This window comes from Erythrolamprus reginae, chromosome 2 (assembly GCF_031021105.1).
Source record: "Erythrolamprus reginae isolate rEryReg1 chromosome 2, rEryReg1.hap1, whole genome shotgun sequence".
Classification (NCBI taxonomy): domain Eukaryota; kingdom Metazoa; phylum Chordata; class Lepidosauria; order Squamata; family Dipsadidae; genus Erythrolamprus; species Erythrolamprus reginae.
This window is the reverse complement of record NC_091951.1, coordinates 71,612,674-71,628,619: the sequence shown is the minus strand read 5'-3', so window position 1 is coordinate 71,628,619 and position 15,946 is coordinate 71,612,674. Positions and strand designations below refer to the sequence as shown.

Sequence of the window (15,946 nt, the reverse complement as noted above, 5' to 3'; positions counted from 1 at the left end):
GTTGTGAGCTACCCAGGGCTATATTATATATAAGGGCAGCTATACAATTTTTTTAAAATAAATTCTATATGAAATTGCACTGCTTCCCTCTTCCAAAATACTTTGTTATTCATTATATTTTCTCTGCAGTACCAGCAGGGGTGGGTTGCTAGCCGGAACGCTAAATTGGGCTCGCCGCCGTGGATTGGGAATGCTTGCGGGGCCAGTGCGATTTTGCTTCTGCACCTGTGCAGATTCAATTCAATTCAATTTATTAGATTTGTATCCCGCCCCTCTCCGAAGACTTGGGGCGGCTCACAACAATAATAAAAACAATATAACAGTGAACAAATCTAATATTAAAAGAAAAGATATATAAAACCCCAACAATTAAAACCATACAACACATACATACCAAACATAAAATATAAAAGCCTGGGGGAGGTGTCTCAGTTCTTAGATAGCAGGATCGCGTATGGAGCCAAAGGTGCGCCCATGTTTCGGTGAGGTTTTTTTGCTTCCGCGCATGCAAAAACACAGGCGCACCTGCGGCTCCGTGCGCGATTTTGCTACCTCCATAGATGCAGAAGTAAAATTGTGCTGGCCCCGCAAGCACTCCCGAGCCGGAGTGGTGAGCCCAATTTAGCATTCCGGCTTGAGCCCACCCCTGAGTATCGGGTTTCTACTGGTACGGATGAGGATGCCACACCAGTAAAACTGGAGCTGTGCAGGTCTCTGGCATGCACGCGTGTCCCAGTGCAATTTTGCTTCTGCGCATTCGCAGGAAGCACAATGTGCTTCCTGCGAGGATGTGCTCATGAGGATGTGCTCATGAGAGAGATTACAGTGATTTTTTGCTTATGCACACGCGCAAAAAAAATCACAGAAATCTCACACACGCAAGATTTTGCTTCATGCACATAAGCAAAATCTCGCTGTGATGCGTGCATGCACACGCTACAGACTCGAAGTTGCACATGCAGCACACCAGTTGCGGCAGTAGCGGCAACCCCTGTCTGTATCCTTGGTATGTTTCATAGTGGTGACCTAGGTTCCCTCTAAGGTGCGCCTCCACCCCGCAGCCCCTTCGCTGGGAGCACTTTCGTCCCGGGCTGTCAGCAAAGAGGCTGCAGGAGAGGCTGGGCAGGTGTTCCTGAAGCGCTCCAAGAAAGCGCTCTCACAGCCGCTTCGCTGACAGAGAAAGAGAGAGAGCAACAGACAAAGCAAGATAGAAAGGAAGAGAGAGGGAGAGAGAAAGTGAGAAAAAGAGAGAGAGAGAAAGAGGGGGAGAGAGAAAGAGCGAGAACAAGAGAGGGAAAGAAAGCAAGAGAGAGAAAGAAAACAAGTGAGAGAAAGAGTGAAAGAGAGAGAGAGAAGAGAGGAAGGGAGAGAGAAATGTTAGCAAAAAGGGGAGTTTTAATAGTAATAGATTTTGGTTTTGTTTTATTATTAATTTCTTTTAATAAAAAGAAAGGATTTCCCCTCTTATCTATCTATCTATCTATCTATCTATCTATCTATCTATCTATCTATCTATCCTTCTATGCCGCTCAGTCCCGAAGGAACTGCCACTCAGACACTATACTTTTCCGCCCACACCGGAAAAAAAATAGAGGGAACATTGGTGGTGACTTCGCCTAGGAAACAAGTTCAAGGGCCGAATTCATATTCATATCTGTTTATGAACACTCAGTTTGTTTTGGTATATATTCCAAAATTAGCATCACACCAAACTACTGGGTAAGACTCACTTTGAAGATTGTACACCTTGGACTGATGATGGAACTGTCAATGGAAACACTCTGGATATCATCTTTGAACATTTTAAACCCTACAAAGAGATGAATCTGATGCGGCTTAGAAAAGTGCAGATCGTTTTATATCATTGAAAGTCGTGTTCACTAGCTAGATCCTGTTTTAAAAATTATTGTAACTGTTTTGATACCTAGGAAATTGGGCTGATATCTTTAAAAGAAAGAAATGACAGCCACATTTTTTCCCCCTGTTCTAGATGTGAGCGACTAGAAGAACAGCTGAATGACCTGACTGAGCTTCATCAGAATGAAATCCTCAACTTAAAACAGGAATTGGCCAGCATGGAGGAAAAAATAGCTTACCAGTCCTATGAACGAGCCAGAGATATCCAGGTTAGCAGTGGCTTGCATTTGCACTTCATTTACATTATATCTATGGAGCACTTTTTCACAAACTTTGCTCTATTTTAGTTTATATTTTAATCCTCATTAATAGAAGAATTGTGATACTGTGCTTTAAATCCCGAATTATCTCAGTTTTGTGAACCTTACTGGAACCAGGATCATTATACTATTGCAAAATTTATTCAAATCCTATTAAGAAATTCCTGGTAAAGGAAAGCTGGCAGGTTTACAATAAAAAATCAAGTCATTTCCTGGCAAACTTGCTTCCATCTTTAGAGAGAGTTATAATAAAGGTGTTTTGGGAAGCATGGTTATACCATGGCAGACAGTATTTTTTTATGGTATTGTTCCCAGTAAGCAGTAGTGGGTTCTAAATTAGTCTACTACCAGTTCGCGCATGGAGCAACCCACCACTGCCAATAAAATTACAATGTTGTTTGGCGGGACCCAGGGGAAGAGCCTTCTCTGTGGCGGCCCTGGCCCTCTGGAACCAACTCCCCCCAGAGATTAGAATAGCCCCCACCCTCCTTGCCTTTCATAAGCTCCTCAAAACCCACTCCCCCCTAGGCTTGTACAATTTATGTATGGTATGTTTGTAAGTATGATTGGTTTTATAACAAGGGTTTTTAGCTGTTTTAGTATTGGATTTCTACATAGATAGATAGATAGATAGATAGATAGATAGATAGATAGATAGATAGATAGATAGATAGATAGATAGATAGATAGATAGATAGATAGATAGATAGATAGATAGATAGATATTTGGCATTAATTTTAATGAAATCATACAAATGTAGGGGGAAAAAAATTATCAGTCTCTTTAGCAAGCAGCTTTTTCTTCCTACTTGTCCAAATAAGGAACTTCTAGAAGATGATGTTTTTTTTATCTGGGTGTATAAAATATTTAAAGTTTTTCTTTAAAAAAAATCTGAAACATTAAAGAACTGAGCTGCATGTTCACTCAGAATATTAGTTTATCCCTTACGAGAAGGCTTATTCCTTTTGAGGCTGCTAACCTTTGCACTGAGATAATCTCTGGCACCTGGACCTATCCACCAGAGGATTTAGGGAGCGGGTTGATTTTCAAACCTGTGTAGAAAATTAAACTCTATTTGTCCCTAATGTGCTGTTCAAAAGGCAACTGGGTTGCCTTGATTTTTCCTAGAAAATTTGTTGTGTCTCATCCAAGGAGCTTCTTCCGTTCCAAAGTTCAGTTCAGTTCAGTTCCAAGGTGAAGAAGCTTCTTGGATAAGAAACAAAATGTTTTCAAGGAAAAAAACAAAACAAGAAAGTTCAGTTGCCTTTTGAACAGCACCTTTGGGACAACCATGATCTGGATGATGGAGAATGTCCATAAATTATGTTTGGCTTCCTCCCAGCTATGCTTCAAATATAAGAATACACAAGAGCAGGAAAAACAGTTTGGGGAGACAGATTTAAAAAGAGATTAATGTAGAGGAGAAATTTAGCACTCCCATTTTCAATCATCCTGCCATTTGGCAGCTCTTTTGCGTGATAATATAACGTCAAATGCAAAAGCATAACTGCAGATGGATGGATTGATTGTTGATTGATTGATTGATTGATTGATTGACATCTATGCCGCCCAATCCCAAAAGACTCAGATACACATTCAACCTTTCAATGTATGATTGTTTTTTATATTAAGGGTTTAAAATTGTTTTTTAATCATTGGATTTGTACTGTTTTGTTGCTGTGAGCTGCTCCGAGTCTTCGGAGAGGGGTGGCATACAAATTAATTAGTTAATAATAATAATAATAATAATAATAATAATAATAATAATAATAATAGTAATAATAGTAATAATAATAATAATAATAATAATAATAATAATAATAATAATAACAATCACACAGTCCACTTTTTCCTTAGTTATGAATCTATATAGGTGGCTCGTAAGGGCAGTAGTAGCGGACATCTTCAGGGTGAAACTGATTGCAAATGATTCAGGAGGGTTTTTTTCATCACTTAAAACTTTAAAAACCCATCCAGAAAAAGCGGGCCCTGCCCCAGTCCATTTTTAGAGAGTGATACCCAACACGCCGTTCAAATCTGATGTGGGTCTCAAAGGCTACAGAAGTGTGCTCCAGACAGGAAGGAATTTATTTACACCAGTGGCATTATTTTTGCTTCAGCATAAATTATACTTGGATGTTATTACTACCACTGGAGCATTTACACCAAAAAACATCACAATGTCAGGTTTAAGACCTAATTGTCTGTGCTGAAGAAAATGAGCAGGTAAGTGAAATGAAGAGACAGTTACACTAACCTGAAAGTCTTTTGATTCCTCACTCCATATTATTCATAACAAAAGATTCAAATATTGTTTTATAATGTTTGAAATTATGTATTTCTGTATTGACATGATACCATGAATTGTAAATTACTTTTATGTGGAAATTATGCCAGCCATATTACAGATTGGGCTACCAGATCTGGGCAGTAAAAATCCAGATTACTACAGTATCAGATAGTAGCAGAGAGATACAAAAAACTAATATCGGTTGGTTGTCCACGTTTTTTGCAACCCGGATCTGTAGGAACAAGCCTGGAGAAATCTTAATTTTGCTCCTGGATATGAAACCAAGGGAATTAGTCACATCCGGAAAATTGTGATTGCAGCTCTTGGAATCCCAAAGGCATTGTAGGGTGTGTTTAGTCTTTTATTTAGGAAATGTGCCACGCTGCATTTCTGATTATTATCCAGTCAGCTTCTGGCACCTTTGTGTCAGGGGACTGGTTGACAGTACATTTATGCCTAGAGGTATACAGTGATACCTCGTCTTACAAACTTAATTGGTTCCAGGACGAGGTTTGTAAGGTGAAACATTTGTAAGACGAAACAATGTTTCCCATAGGAATCAATGGAAAAGAGATTAATGCATGCAAGCCCAAAACTCACCCCTTTTGCCAGCCGAAGTGCCTGTTTTTGCACTGCTAGGATTCCCCTGAGGCTCCCCTCCATGGGAAACCCCACCTCCGGACTTCCGTGTTTTTGTGATGCTGCAGTGGAATCCCAGCAGCGCAAAAACGAGTGTTTCGCTGGCAACAGAAGTCTGGAGGTGGGGTTTCCAGCGAGGGGAGCCTCAGCGAAATTGCAGCATCGCAAAAACACGGAAGTCCTCGAAACCCCACCTCCGGGCTTCTGTGTTTTTGTGATGCTGTGATTTTGCTGAGGCTCCCCTCGCTGGGAAACCCCACCTCCGGACTTCCGTTGCCAGCGAAGCGCCCGTTTTTGCACTGCTGGGATTCCCCTGCAGCATCGCAAAAATATGGAAGTCCGGAGATGGTGCTTCCCATGGAGGGCAATCCCAACAGCGCAAAAATAGGCGCTTAGCTGGTGACAGAAGTCTAGAGGCGGGGCATCCCAGTGGCGGCGGCTTGGGTTTGTAAGGTGAAAATAGTTTGCAAGAAGAGGCAAAAAAATCTTAAACCCCGGGTTTGTATCTCAAAAAGTTTGTATGACGAAGGGTTTGTAAGACGAGGTATCACTGTATTCTGTTTGGGTAAGAAGGATCCCAGTATAAGGCCTCATTGATCTCTCTTTCTCCCACCCTCCCTCTCTCTCAATCCCCCTCCCTCCCTCTCTTTTGAGATGACTAAGTAGTTTTCTTGTGCTCAACAGGAGGCCCTGGAAGCCTGCCAGACCAGAATCTCCAAGATGGAACTGCAGCAGCAACAGCAGCAAGTTGTCCAGTTGGAGGGCCTTGAAAATGCTACTGCCAGAAACCTTCTGGGCAAACTAATAAACATCCTTTTAGCGGTGATGGCTGTCCTGTTGGTGTTTGTCTCCACCGTGGCCAACTGCGTGGTCCCCCTGATGAAGACTCGCAGCAGGACGTTCAGCACTTTCTTTGCCATGGTCTTCATTGCCTTTCTGTGTAAGCACTGGGACGCCATTACCAGCTACTTGGAACGCTTCTTCTCACCTCCCAGTTGATGACAAGAGCAGGCCGTGGCTCCGCCCACTCGAGCGGGATCTGGCAAGAAAGTGCATCAAACTTAAGTCGGCAGTTCTTTCCCCCACTGAAGGCGTCACATGTCCGAGTGTGAATTTGTTTACAGTTAAAATAATATTTTCTCTCTGAGACATATTGGCAATAGTGAGGGTTTTTTTTAGAATTTATTAAAGAACTCTTTTTTTTTTCTTTTTTTGTCAAGAAAAACACTCTTTTTATGTAGCATGGTTCTCTTTGGATGCAAATCTTAATATTCTGTATGTGTACAGAGATAAAACACAAATCTGGAGCACACCAATGGGCAAATTAAATTATGGCTCAACTACTGTACTAAAACTGGTCGGAAGAGGAAAAGACAGTTACATAAATGCTAACCAAGATAATCCGGTGCATAGAGCGATATTCTGGTTATCCTACAATGCTACTGTGAAACCTGACCACCTTCTGTGTCTGAATGTATAGCTTCAGGATTGCTTTCTCTAGAGAAAGACCAATGCAATACATGGGACTTTCTGGATCTCTTCCTGGATTTGCCTCTTCTACTGTTTAAACTTTCTGGCTAAGATATATGAAGTGGATTAGTTCTACTGTGTACAGTTCCTGCACAGTTGTACTACAGTATTTTGAAGTAGCCCTTTGAATATTTTAAGCAAAAGCCCTTGGTTGCACTTTGACTGTTTTTTAATGTATGTATAGTCACAGATTTTAAAATCCAAATGGCATACTTGAAGAGTGTAATACTCAAACTCTCAGTGCTTCCTTATTGTTTCTAATAGGATTTTTTAAAATTCTTATTGGGGATTGTTTTTGAATTTAATGGTTGAGAGCATAATCTCTCTCTCTCTCTCTCTCTTTTGCTCTCTTTGAATAAAGAAGTGATGATCTTAAATGAAGAAGTGTGTGAATAAATATGAGCTACCTTGTTCTGAGACAATTTGGAAGGTTGCAAAGAACGTTTAATGTAACTGTCGAGTGCAAACCTGCTCAAATGTGACCTGTTTCCTCCCTAACTTCAATACCTCGCACTAAGATGAGCTGATCCCTCCTGCCAGTTGTTGATAATGCGCTTTTGCTTGGTTTGGAAGTGAAATGGGGAAACTGGAAATCTTCTCCCTGGTCCTGTTGTGTCTAGACCAGTTCTTTTAACAAGAATAAAGAAATCCTGGTTTGTTTTGAGGTGGGGGAATGAACAGGACGTTTTGAAAGCCTGAGTGAGTGAGCTGTTCTGAGAAGAAAAAATAGGGAGTCTTAATATCAATAATAAATAGGACTTAAACTTTTAAGTTTAGGCTCCTCCATGCCAAAGTTGGAGTGGTAGCTAAGATAGATTACAGTCAGTCTGCTTCAGATCTATCGTAAAGTTACCCTGTGTGTCTAAGGAAGGCATAAATGCTTAAGGAAGCATCAAGTCATAAGGCCAATCCTTTAAATAGTCCCCGAGTTAACGTGTTATTCAAATATGCCCTTGGGAACTGAAACCAAAGCTGTACTACTAACAAACTTAACAGTGTTCACGCTGTTGGTATTTTTTTATATTTAGAGTCAGCCTGTTCAACCTCATTGTGTTCCCATATAGGACATCTTGCATTAGTAAGATTTGGTGGCAGCTGAGCATTGTCAAGAAGTAGGGAAACAAAAGAGCAAGTGAACTGTATTCTCCCCACACTCCACACAATATCTTGTTACTCAACGCATGCTCGAAGCAGGTTCTTCCTGTTTCAAAGCATGTAAAACAAGAACTTGAGCAAATTGTATAGGTGAGTGTTCCAAACTGAAGTTGCCCTTGCAACACCCAGATTTAGAAAAACAGTGGCATAAGCTGCTTGTACCTCTACTTTCACTGCTTTTTCAAAAATGTAAACAGGGCCTAGACATATATGAATATTCATTCTGTTAGTAAGTCTTCGGCCATGGTGTCATATTTTTCCAAAACATTTTTTTAATGCCGGCCAACACGTTTTCTATTAGGGAAATTCAGAATTAAAATTCTTAATTCTAGCTGTTTACGCTGTGAAACAGTTAAGTATTCTTTCCCATTGACGGAACAGAATTGTTTAATTCTAACTTGACCAGTGTTTTATCTAAGAGCCCTGCTAGCAATCCCAAAATAACCTACCTAATGTGGAATTTCATACAGAAATTCTTACTTGTTAGGTTTTATTTAACTTTTAAGTGGAACTTGGGCCTTCTGACTGTCAGCAAACAAAACCTATATAGAGAAATTTCCTTTTGTTTGAATTAAATTGTGATTCAAGATGTCTAGCATATCATTTTCAGAATCTCAGTTTTTTATACAATCATACCCCCGATGCTAACATGAACTACAGATTGATACTAGTGGGAAAATCCACATGTTCCCCTAAGGAAGTTGTCAATTTTCGGATATTCTGGCTAACAACTAAGCAGCCTATAGATGTAGATTTTTTGTTAATATTTGTTTCTATTAACATTTTCCTTGCCCTGTTATTTTAATTTTTTATTGAATTTATGATCACTGCTCCTAAACATCTCAATACCCCTCCAGTTTTGGGTTTTGTTTTGTTTTGTTTTGTTTTGGCATGCTCTTAATGGTAAACTAAATGACTCAAAAGGGCATGTTTCGGTCACAACATGAAATGCTTGTGGTGATTCCTAGGGCCACCTTTGTGAAATACAGATTTTTCTGTAGATAAACTTAGCACAGCATATGAACAAATATGACCTAGATGAGTATTTATTATTCAATATTCACTGAAGTCTGTTAGTGAATACTTTCATTGCTTTTTCTTGTAAACATTTATGATTTCTGAATGTGTATTATTACATAAATGCTATAAAGGCTAGCATCTGTTTACCAGCAAAGAAAGAAAAACATGGTAGAGCCCTAATCTTCAGAATTTTCCCCAAAAGATGTTTTGGTTTATGATTAAAACAGGCTTTCAATGCATTCTAAAGGTTTCTGTTCATATTTTATGAGATTGCATCCAATCTGTTGAATATTCTAACATGACTCTCTTCATTTTGCCTTTTTTTGCTCCATTCATTCCCCTCACTGCATCAAATTGGTTAAACAATGTTAATTGTTTTAAACATGCAACTATAGCTTTAAATTCCCTTTGCAAGCATTTTTGGATTATTTGTTACAGATAGTGTTTGCAAGTGAGTGAGTATGTGTGTGTAGCATTATTACTGATGTCCCCCCCGCCCCCCGTTATCTATTTGATTTTCCATAGTTGTAACAAATAACATATCAGATGGTCACAAAAAGAAACGAATGTAGCAGATTGTATTGATGGCAACAACTAGTGTAGTATATTTTCTATGGTTCATAGCATATCTAATCTTGATGGTTTAAAAAAAAAACACCTGAAGATACTATGTTCAAACATTGTTCCTCCAACCATAAATGATATAGACAGAGAGTACAATCCCTGTATGAACTCTGATAATATCAAGCGTATTCACAATTACTAGTTTCTAATTTGTTTATTCTGCATCAGTGGACCCCAAACAATTCCATTTGGTCAGGGTATGTTGTAGGTTAGAGGGCTGACCAAAAGGCTTGCTGCCTTTCAGTTCTTTGGATGGACTTTCCAAAATTTTAAAAGTACAAGCAATGGGAACCAAGTTTGCCCAATGATGGGCAGCTGTCCAATTCTTTAGCAGTTTTGAGAAATTCCGAATGTGGCAAAAGAGTTGTATGTGTGTCTGTATTGTGTAGGCCAGGTTGACATTGTGCATTAGTAGGCAACTGATACAACTGTAAGTGTAGTTTCTTTTCTTTTTTTTTAAAGGATAAAACGAAAACTCACTTGCATGGGATGACGAGTATGGCAGTGACACTGTAGTTTGTAGAACTTTTAAGCTGCTAACTGTTGAGAAGGATTGACATTTGTCTTGTCTGGTAGTCACAGGTTTGTCTGTGACTCCTGCTGTATATAAAATTCAATAAAACCTCAGATATTCACTGTTGTGTGACTTAGTTGTTATGTGAGAAGGAGTACACACCAAATAATTAAATAATAATTAATGGTAAGATCAGATTTAAGCAACTTAATCATCCTGAGGACAATCGAAATGGCAAGAACATCATTCACTTGTTATAGTGGGTAACGTCTATCAAAACATAGGCATATGCAATTTCCCCCATGCATGACTATAAGGTAAAATAGCATACAGAAAGTCCTACTGCCTGTCCTTGTAGCTAAGCCTTCCCTAGTGTTGTTTACATGAGACTTTCCAAGGTCATAGGCAGAGAAGGTTTGCTGTGGGAAAAATGGGAGGGGGGGGATTGCATAGAGTGGGTAGAAATACACAGCCACAACAACATTCTTACTTCTGGGAGTCAAGGACGTTCAGCCTGCATCTGGAGAGGCATGACTAGGAAACATCTCCAGTTGGGATGGCGGATTGGTTGGACCGTGTGATGGACATTTGGGTGCAGGGGAAGGGACTTTGACTTTCCTTTGGGTGGGGAAAACTCGAGGGCTGTCAGAATCAGATGCCAATATGACATCTCTAATAAAATGGAACTTTGAGGGAATGCCTGCCTCGGAGCCTTGTTTGGTTGGGGCAGCAGTAGGTTCCCCTTACCTTTGCCAGTGGTCCGCATTATGACATTTCGCGCACCTGCATCCCATCATGCAATTTCACTTCCACGCATGCTCAGAAGGCGGATTTGGCCCGAAACAACTGAGGAACTGATCAGCTGTGCTTCGGGCGAAGAAATGAAGGTCAGTTTTAACTTGGGGGTGGGTTGGAGGGCTTTTTTCAAAGCACAGAATGAGGAACAGCCATCCAGCCACAGTCAAAAATTCAGGAAAAAATATGGCGGTGAGCATGGACCGGCTCAGACAGAACCGGATCCGTGAGGCCAAAATGACTTCACCAGTGGATCACTAACGGTTTGTGCAATCTGGTCCGAACCGGGAGTAACCATCCTTGGATTGGAGGTGTTACTTGGAATCCTGACAATAAGTGCTATTGGTATTTTTCAGTTACAAGCTTCGCAGCATCCCCAGGATTGTGTGAAGGAAATTCAACTGACTCATGACGGTTGCTGTGTCCCAAGGTCATGTGATCACCTCTTGTGAACTCTCTGAAAAGCAAAGTCAATGAGGAAGCCAGATTCACTTAACAACTGGGTGACTGGCTTATCCACTGCGGTGTTTCACTTAACAACTGGCAAGGAAGGTCGTAAAATGGGACAAAACTCACATACAGCTGTCTCATTTTACAAAAGAAACTTGGGGATCAATTGTTGTACATTGAGGTCACCTGTAACCATTTCTTTAAAAAGAAAACAAAAAGCGAGGAAACTTTAAAAACAGGATCCTTCCAGCGTTGAGTACCATTTCTCAATACTTTTAGGAAAGAAAAAATGAACAGTTATAGCAATAACATTTAGACTTTTATACTGTTTTATAGTGCTTTTCCAACCCTCTCTAAGCAGTTTACAGAGTCAGCATATTGCCCCCAACGATCTGGATCCTCATTTTACCCACCTCGGAAGGATGGAAGGCTGAGTCAACCTTGAGCCGGCGGTGAGATTTGAACTGCTGAACTACAGCTAGCAGTTAACTGAAGTAGCCTACACCGTTGCACTCTAACCACTGCCCCACCTCAGCTCTTATATCTAGAGTTTATATGTCTCTCTTCAGTCCAGTGGAATTCTGAGCAATTTACATTTTCTCTTTACAGTAAGAAACAAATTAATATATCAACATTATTCTAAAACTGTACCAAGTCATGCATGGGATAGAAAAGGTGGATAGAGAAAATTTATTTTCTCTTATCACACAATACTAGGACAAGGGGGCACTCCCTAAAGCTCATAGGTAAGAAAGTGAGGACAAATAAAGGGAAATATTTCTTCACCCATAGGGTCTTTGGTTTATGGAATTTACTTCCAGAAAAGGTTGTGACAGCTGTCAGCCTTGATAGCTTCAAGGCAGGATTAGACAGATTCATGGATGCCAAGTGTATCAGTAATTATTGAAATCGGTGTCCAAGTGCTGCCTCTATGTTATGAGGCAGGCAGGATTCCCTTGAGTACCATTTGTTGGGGGGTCAAAGGAAAGGGAGGATCTTGCCTTTTTCTGCTCAAGATCCCCATGGACAATTGGTGGGCCACTGTGTGACACAGAATGCTGGACTCGATGGGCTTTGGCCTGATTCAGCATGGCTCTTCTTATGTTCAAGTCTAATGCCAAAATAAACCACGCCACCACAACGCCCTGTTAGATATTTAGGAAGATCTTTCCCTAGCCCTCTTGGAATAACCATATTTGAGTGGTTTTCCTGAAAAGCAAGAGAGATGCTATCCCAAAGAGACCAAAACAAAGTTATTCAGTAAGGGAAGGAGAGCATAGAAAGCCCACTCTTTCCAAATTATATTGGATGGGCAAAAGCAATCACATAGGTATCCAGCTCCTAAACTGGCTATTTTTTCCACCAGTAAAAGGCAGTCCAAGTCTATCCTTTATGCCAAAGAATACCTTGCTCACATGAATAAGTTGCTGCACAAAATTGGCTTCTGATATACAGTACAGTGTTCCCTCGATTTCCGCGGGGGATGCGTTCCGAGACCGCCCACGAAAGTTGAATTTCCGCGAAGTAGAGATGCGGAAGTAAATACACCATTTTTGGCTATGGACAGTATCACAAGCCATCCCTTAAGACTTTAAACCCCTAAATTACCATTTCCCATTCCCTTAACAACCATTTACTCACTATTATTACTGGTACTCACCATTGAATAAGACACTTAGTGATCCTGATATTTATAAACATAATTATTTATTAACAGTTATTATTTTTTTGTCATTTATTTGCAAAAAATATTAGTTTGGTGATGACATATGATGTCATTGGGTGGGAAAAACCGTGGTATAGGAAAAAAACTGCAAAGTATTTTTTAATTAATATTTTTTGAAAAACCGTGGTATAGGCTATTCGCGAAGTTCGAACCCGCGAAAATCGAGGGAACACTGTATTCCCCTTTTCTATAAAGCAGCCTTTTCCAGCCTCAAGTCTGTTTGAATATATTGGCTAGAGATGAAAGTCTTTGTGAAGTCTAACAAACATGGCTAGTAGATACTAGTTTGAAGAAGGGAACAACATGAAGACATATGGAAATGTATGCAACCTTTTAAACGTAATTGGAGAGGAGAGGTTCAGACTCAGAATAAAATAAGTTGCACATTTAGGGGGGGGAAATGTTTTGAGGTCAATTCTGTTTTTCTCCAGTACAGTGAACTTTGTATTCTTATTACTCTGTTATAACAAAGGTTGCAAGTCTGCCTGAAGCAGCTGACCAGATGTTTTGTATTCTGCAAAATCATGCAATATTCTTTTAAATGTTTTGAAATATGCACCGCCATATTTTTACACTTTCATTGAACGCTGTGCAAGGTAGGATTACCACATTTGAACTGCAAGAATCCAGATGACAACTTGATCGCATCAGTGTTGGAATTTTCCATATCTCTTTCCTTACTTCTAGGATATACCTGTATTTTCCCCAGCTTGTCATAGTAGGTTATGCAAAAGGACTTCCTTCTCCTCCACAATCTTTTGTGTTAGCGCCAAATCTACTCCAAGATATCCTCTGCTTTGGCCAAAGAGTTAAAAAGTAAATTAGAAGTGAAGGATTTCTTTTTGGGGGCAGATACTGTTCTATCAGTGTTACAGCACCAATAGATATAACTATAAACACGGAGAGTATATTCAACTTGGTGAACTAGAAATTGAATATTGGAAAACTGAAAAGGTAAGTTGTATTATATGGTTTGTGTATTCCCATCAGATGGCTGGGGAATTGATTTCCATTATCCTTTGTCCATGACAAAAGATAAATTCTTTAAACTGGAAAGTTCCACTAGATGTGAGATAGAGGACAAAAGTGAACCTAAGTCTTCATTTTGCTAGTCTATAGTAAGTTGATTTGCTGCTGACTTTCCACACCACCTAGTGGCGGAATTTTATATTTTATGCAATTAATTTCATTTCAGCAATTTCTTCCAATCATTGTTAATAGTCCGGCTTTTTAATGTATTTGCAGAAATATTCATTTTAAATGCTAGGATTATTTCTAACATCCTTGTTCTTAAAAGATAGCCCACATCTTCAGTTTCAGAGCTTACCATCCTTTGAAAATTACTCCCAACCTTTGAAATAATTAGAATAGAATAGAGTAGGGTAGCGTAGCGTAGCGTAGCATAGCTAGTGTAGAACAGAACAGAATAGAATAGAATAGTATTCTTTATTGGCCAAGTGTGATTGGACACACAAGGAATTTGTCTTTGGTGCATATGCTCTCAGTGTACATAAAAGAAAATATACATTTGTCAAGAATTATGGGCTACAATTTGCAGCTTTTGGACCCAAATCCCCAAAATGATGTGATTCTTCCAAACAATTCTTTATTGGTTGACACAATCATGCCATACAGAGTAGTATAGCATCTGTACACAATATATTCTTTGAACTATTTGAGAGGGTCTTTTTCTATTTTTCTCCCCCTCACACATACCTCTCAGTATTTGGATTGAGTTGCCTCTTATTCAACTGGCATTCACACTCTTTCTCCCGATGATCCATATCTGTACTACCTACCATCAGAACTAGGCATGCATGCTAAAAGAATATTTAACTCTCGTGCTTGGTGGAGAGAATTGATGTAATCCTTTTAAATTGGACAGTCTGTAGTCCTAAATTCATTTGTTCTGCTTAATTATGCAGCCTGTCAACACATAATTTTAAATATTACAAAGTAATTACAGAGTCCACACACTGAGAAACCAGAATCGATATAGAGATGCAGCCCAGTCCTGTTCTTCAAGGTAGCCCTGTTCCCAATTGTCCATTTTAGATACCAGACAATAATAGTTTAGAAATGGCAAGTCTCAAAATCATACTTCCAGCAATATGCATCTTACAATTTCTCTTTTGGGAAATTTTCAGCTTTTACATTGTTGACTCTCTGCTTCAATGTGGGTTTTGGCTGACATCTAGTGGTCATGAAATTTCATTGCAAAACAATGAATATCCACTATTTCAAAGCAAAAAAAATCTGTGAGATGCTCGGAAACATTTTGCTCTTGCCCCAGACGTTGTATTGCTTCCATTTCCCGTAGTAGAGGATGGAGTGCAAAAACTTTGCAAAGTAGTATCATATCATTATTTCAAAAGTGATTTTTTAAAAAGAAGCAACTGGACTCTCTGGTTTTTCTGGAAGGCGTTCCTCTTCTGATCCAAGAAGCTACTTCAGTTCTCATTCATATATCATTGTAATTAAAAATAAAACAAATACTTGTATAAATACATATTTTATATGAATAAATGATACATTTCTTAATGATACAATCAAAGTAATCATGAAACACGAAGCATATTTGTTAGGTATTATAGATCAAAAATTAGAAAGAGATAAATATTATTTAATAATACATGTTCTAACTGCAGCCAGGATGGCATTAGCACAGTGTTGGAAACAACCAAAATTACCGAACAACTCACTCATCCTTAAAAAAATATTTGATTGCGCAGAAGTAGATGCGCTAACATTAAAATTAAGAAACAAAGAAGACACCGACTACTATAAAATTTGGAAGTATTTTTATGATTGGTTTGCAGAAAGAAAAGAAAACTAAAATTACAATACACTTAATAATATATTATTCTAATATATCTTTTCTTTTTATTATTTCGTTTTGGAAATTACAATGGATTTCATTATTTATATATTTGTAATATATTTATAGAAATAATAATTTTTAAGTACACAATATTAAATATAAACTTAACATAAGGTGGTAAGCAAATAATGAACTTATGGACAA

The 15,946-nt window shown here is 39.0% G+C and overlaps 1 protein-coding gene across 3 annotated transcripts in view; it reads left to right on the top strand.

The window, feature by feature from the left end:
• Window positions 1-7,014, top strand: part of TMCC1 (transmembrane and coiled-coil domain family 1) — an 87,664-nt gene extending 80,650 nt beyond the window's left edge. For all 3 annotated transcript variants that reach the window (XM_070738312.1, XM_070738313.1, XM_070738315.1), the window contains 2 exons: window positions 1,991-2,126; window positions 5,792-7,014. In XM_070738312.1, coding sequence (XP_070594413.1) covers window positions 1,991-2,126; window positions 5,792-6,106 — 451 coding nt within the window. In that variant the 3' untranslated portion in view covers window positions 6,107-7,014. The remainder of the gene's footprint in view (window positions 1-1,990; window positions 2,127-5,791) is intronic.
• The last annotated feature ends 8,932 nt before the right edge of the window (window positions 7,015-15,946 follow it).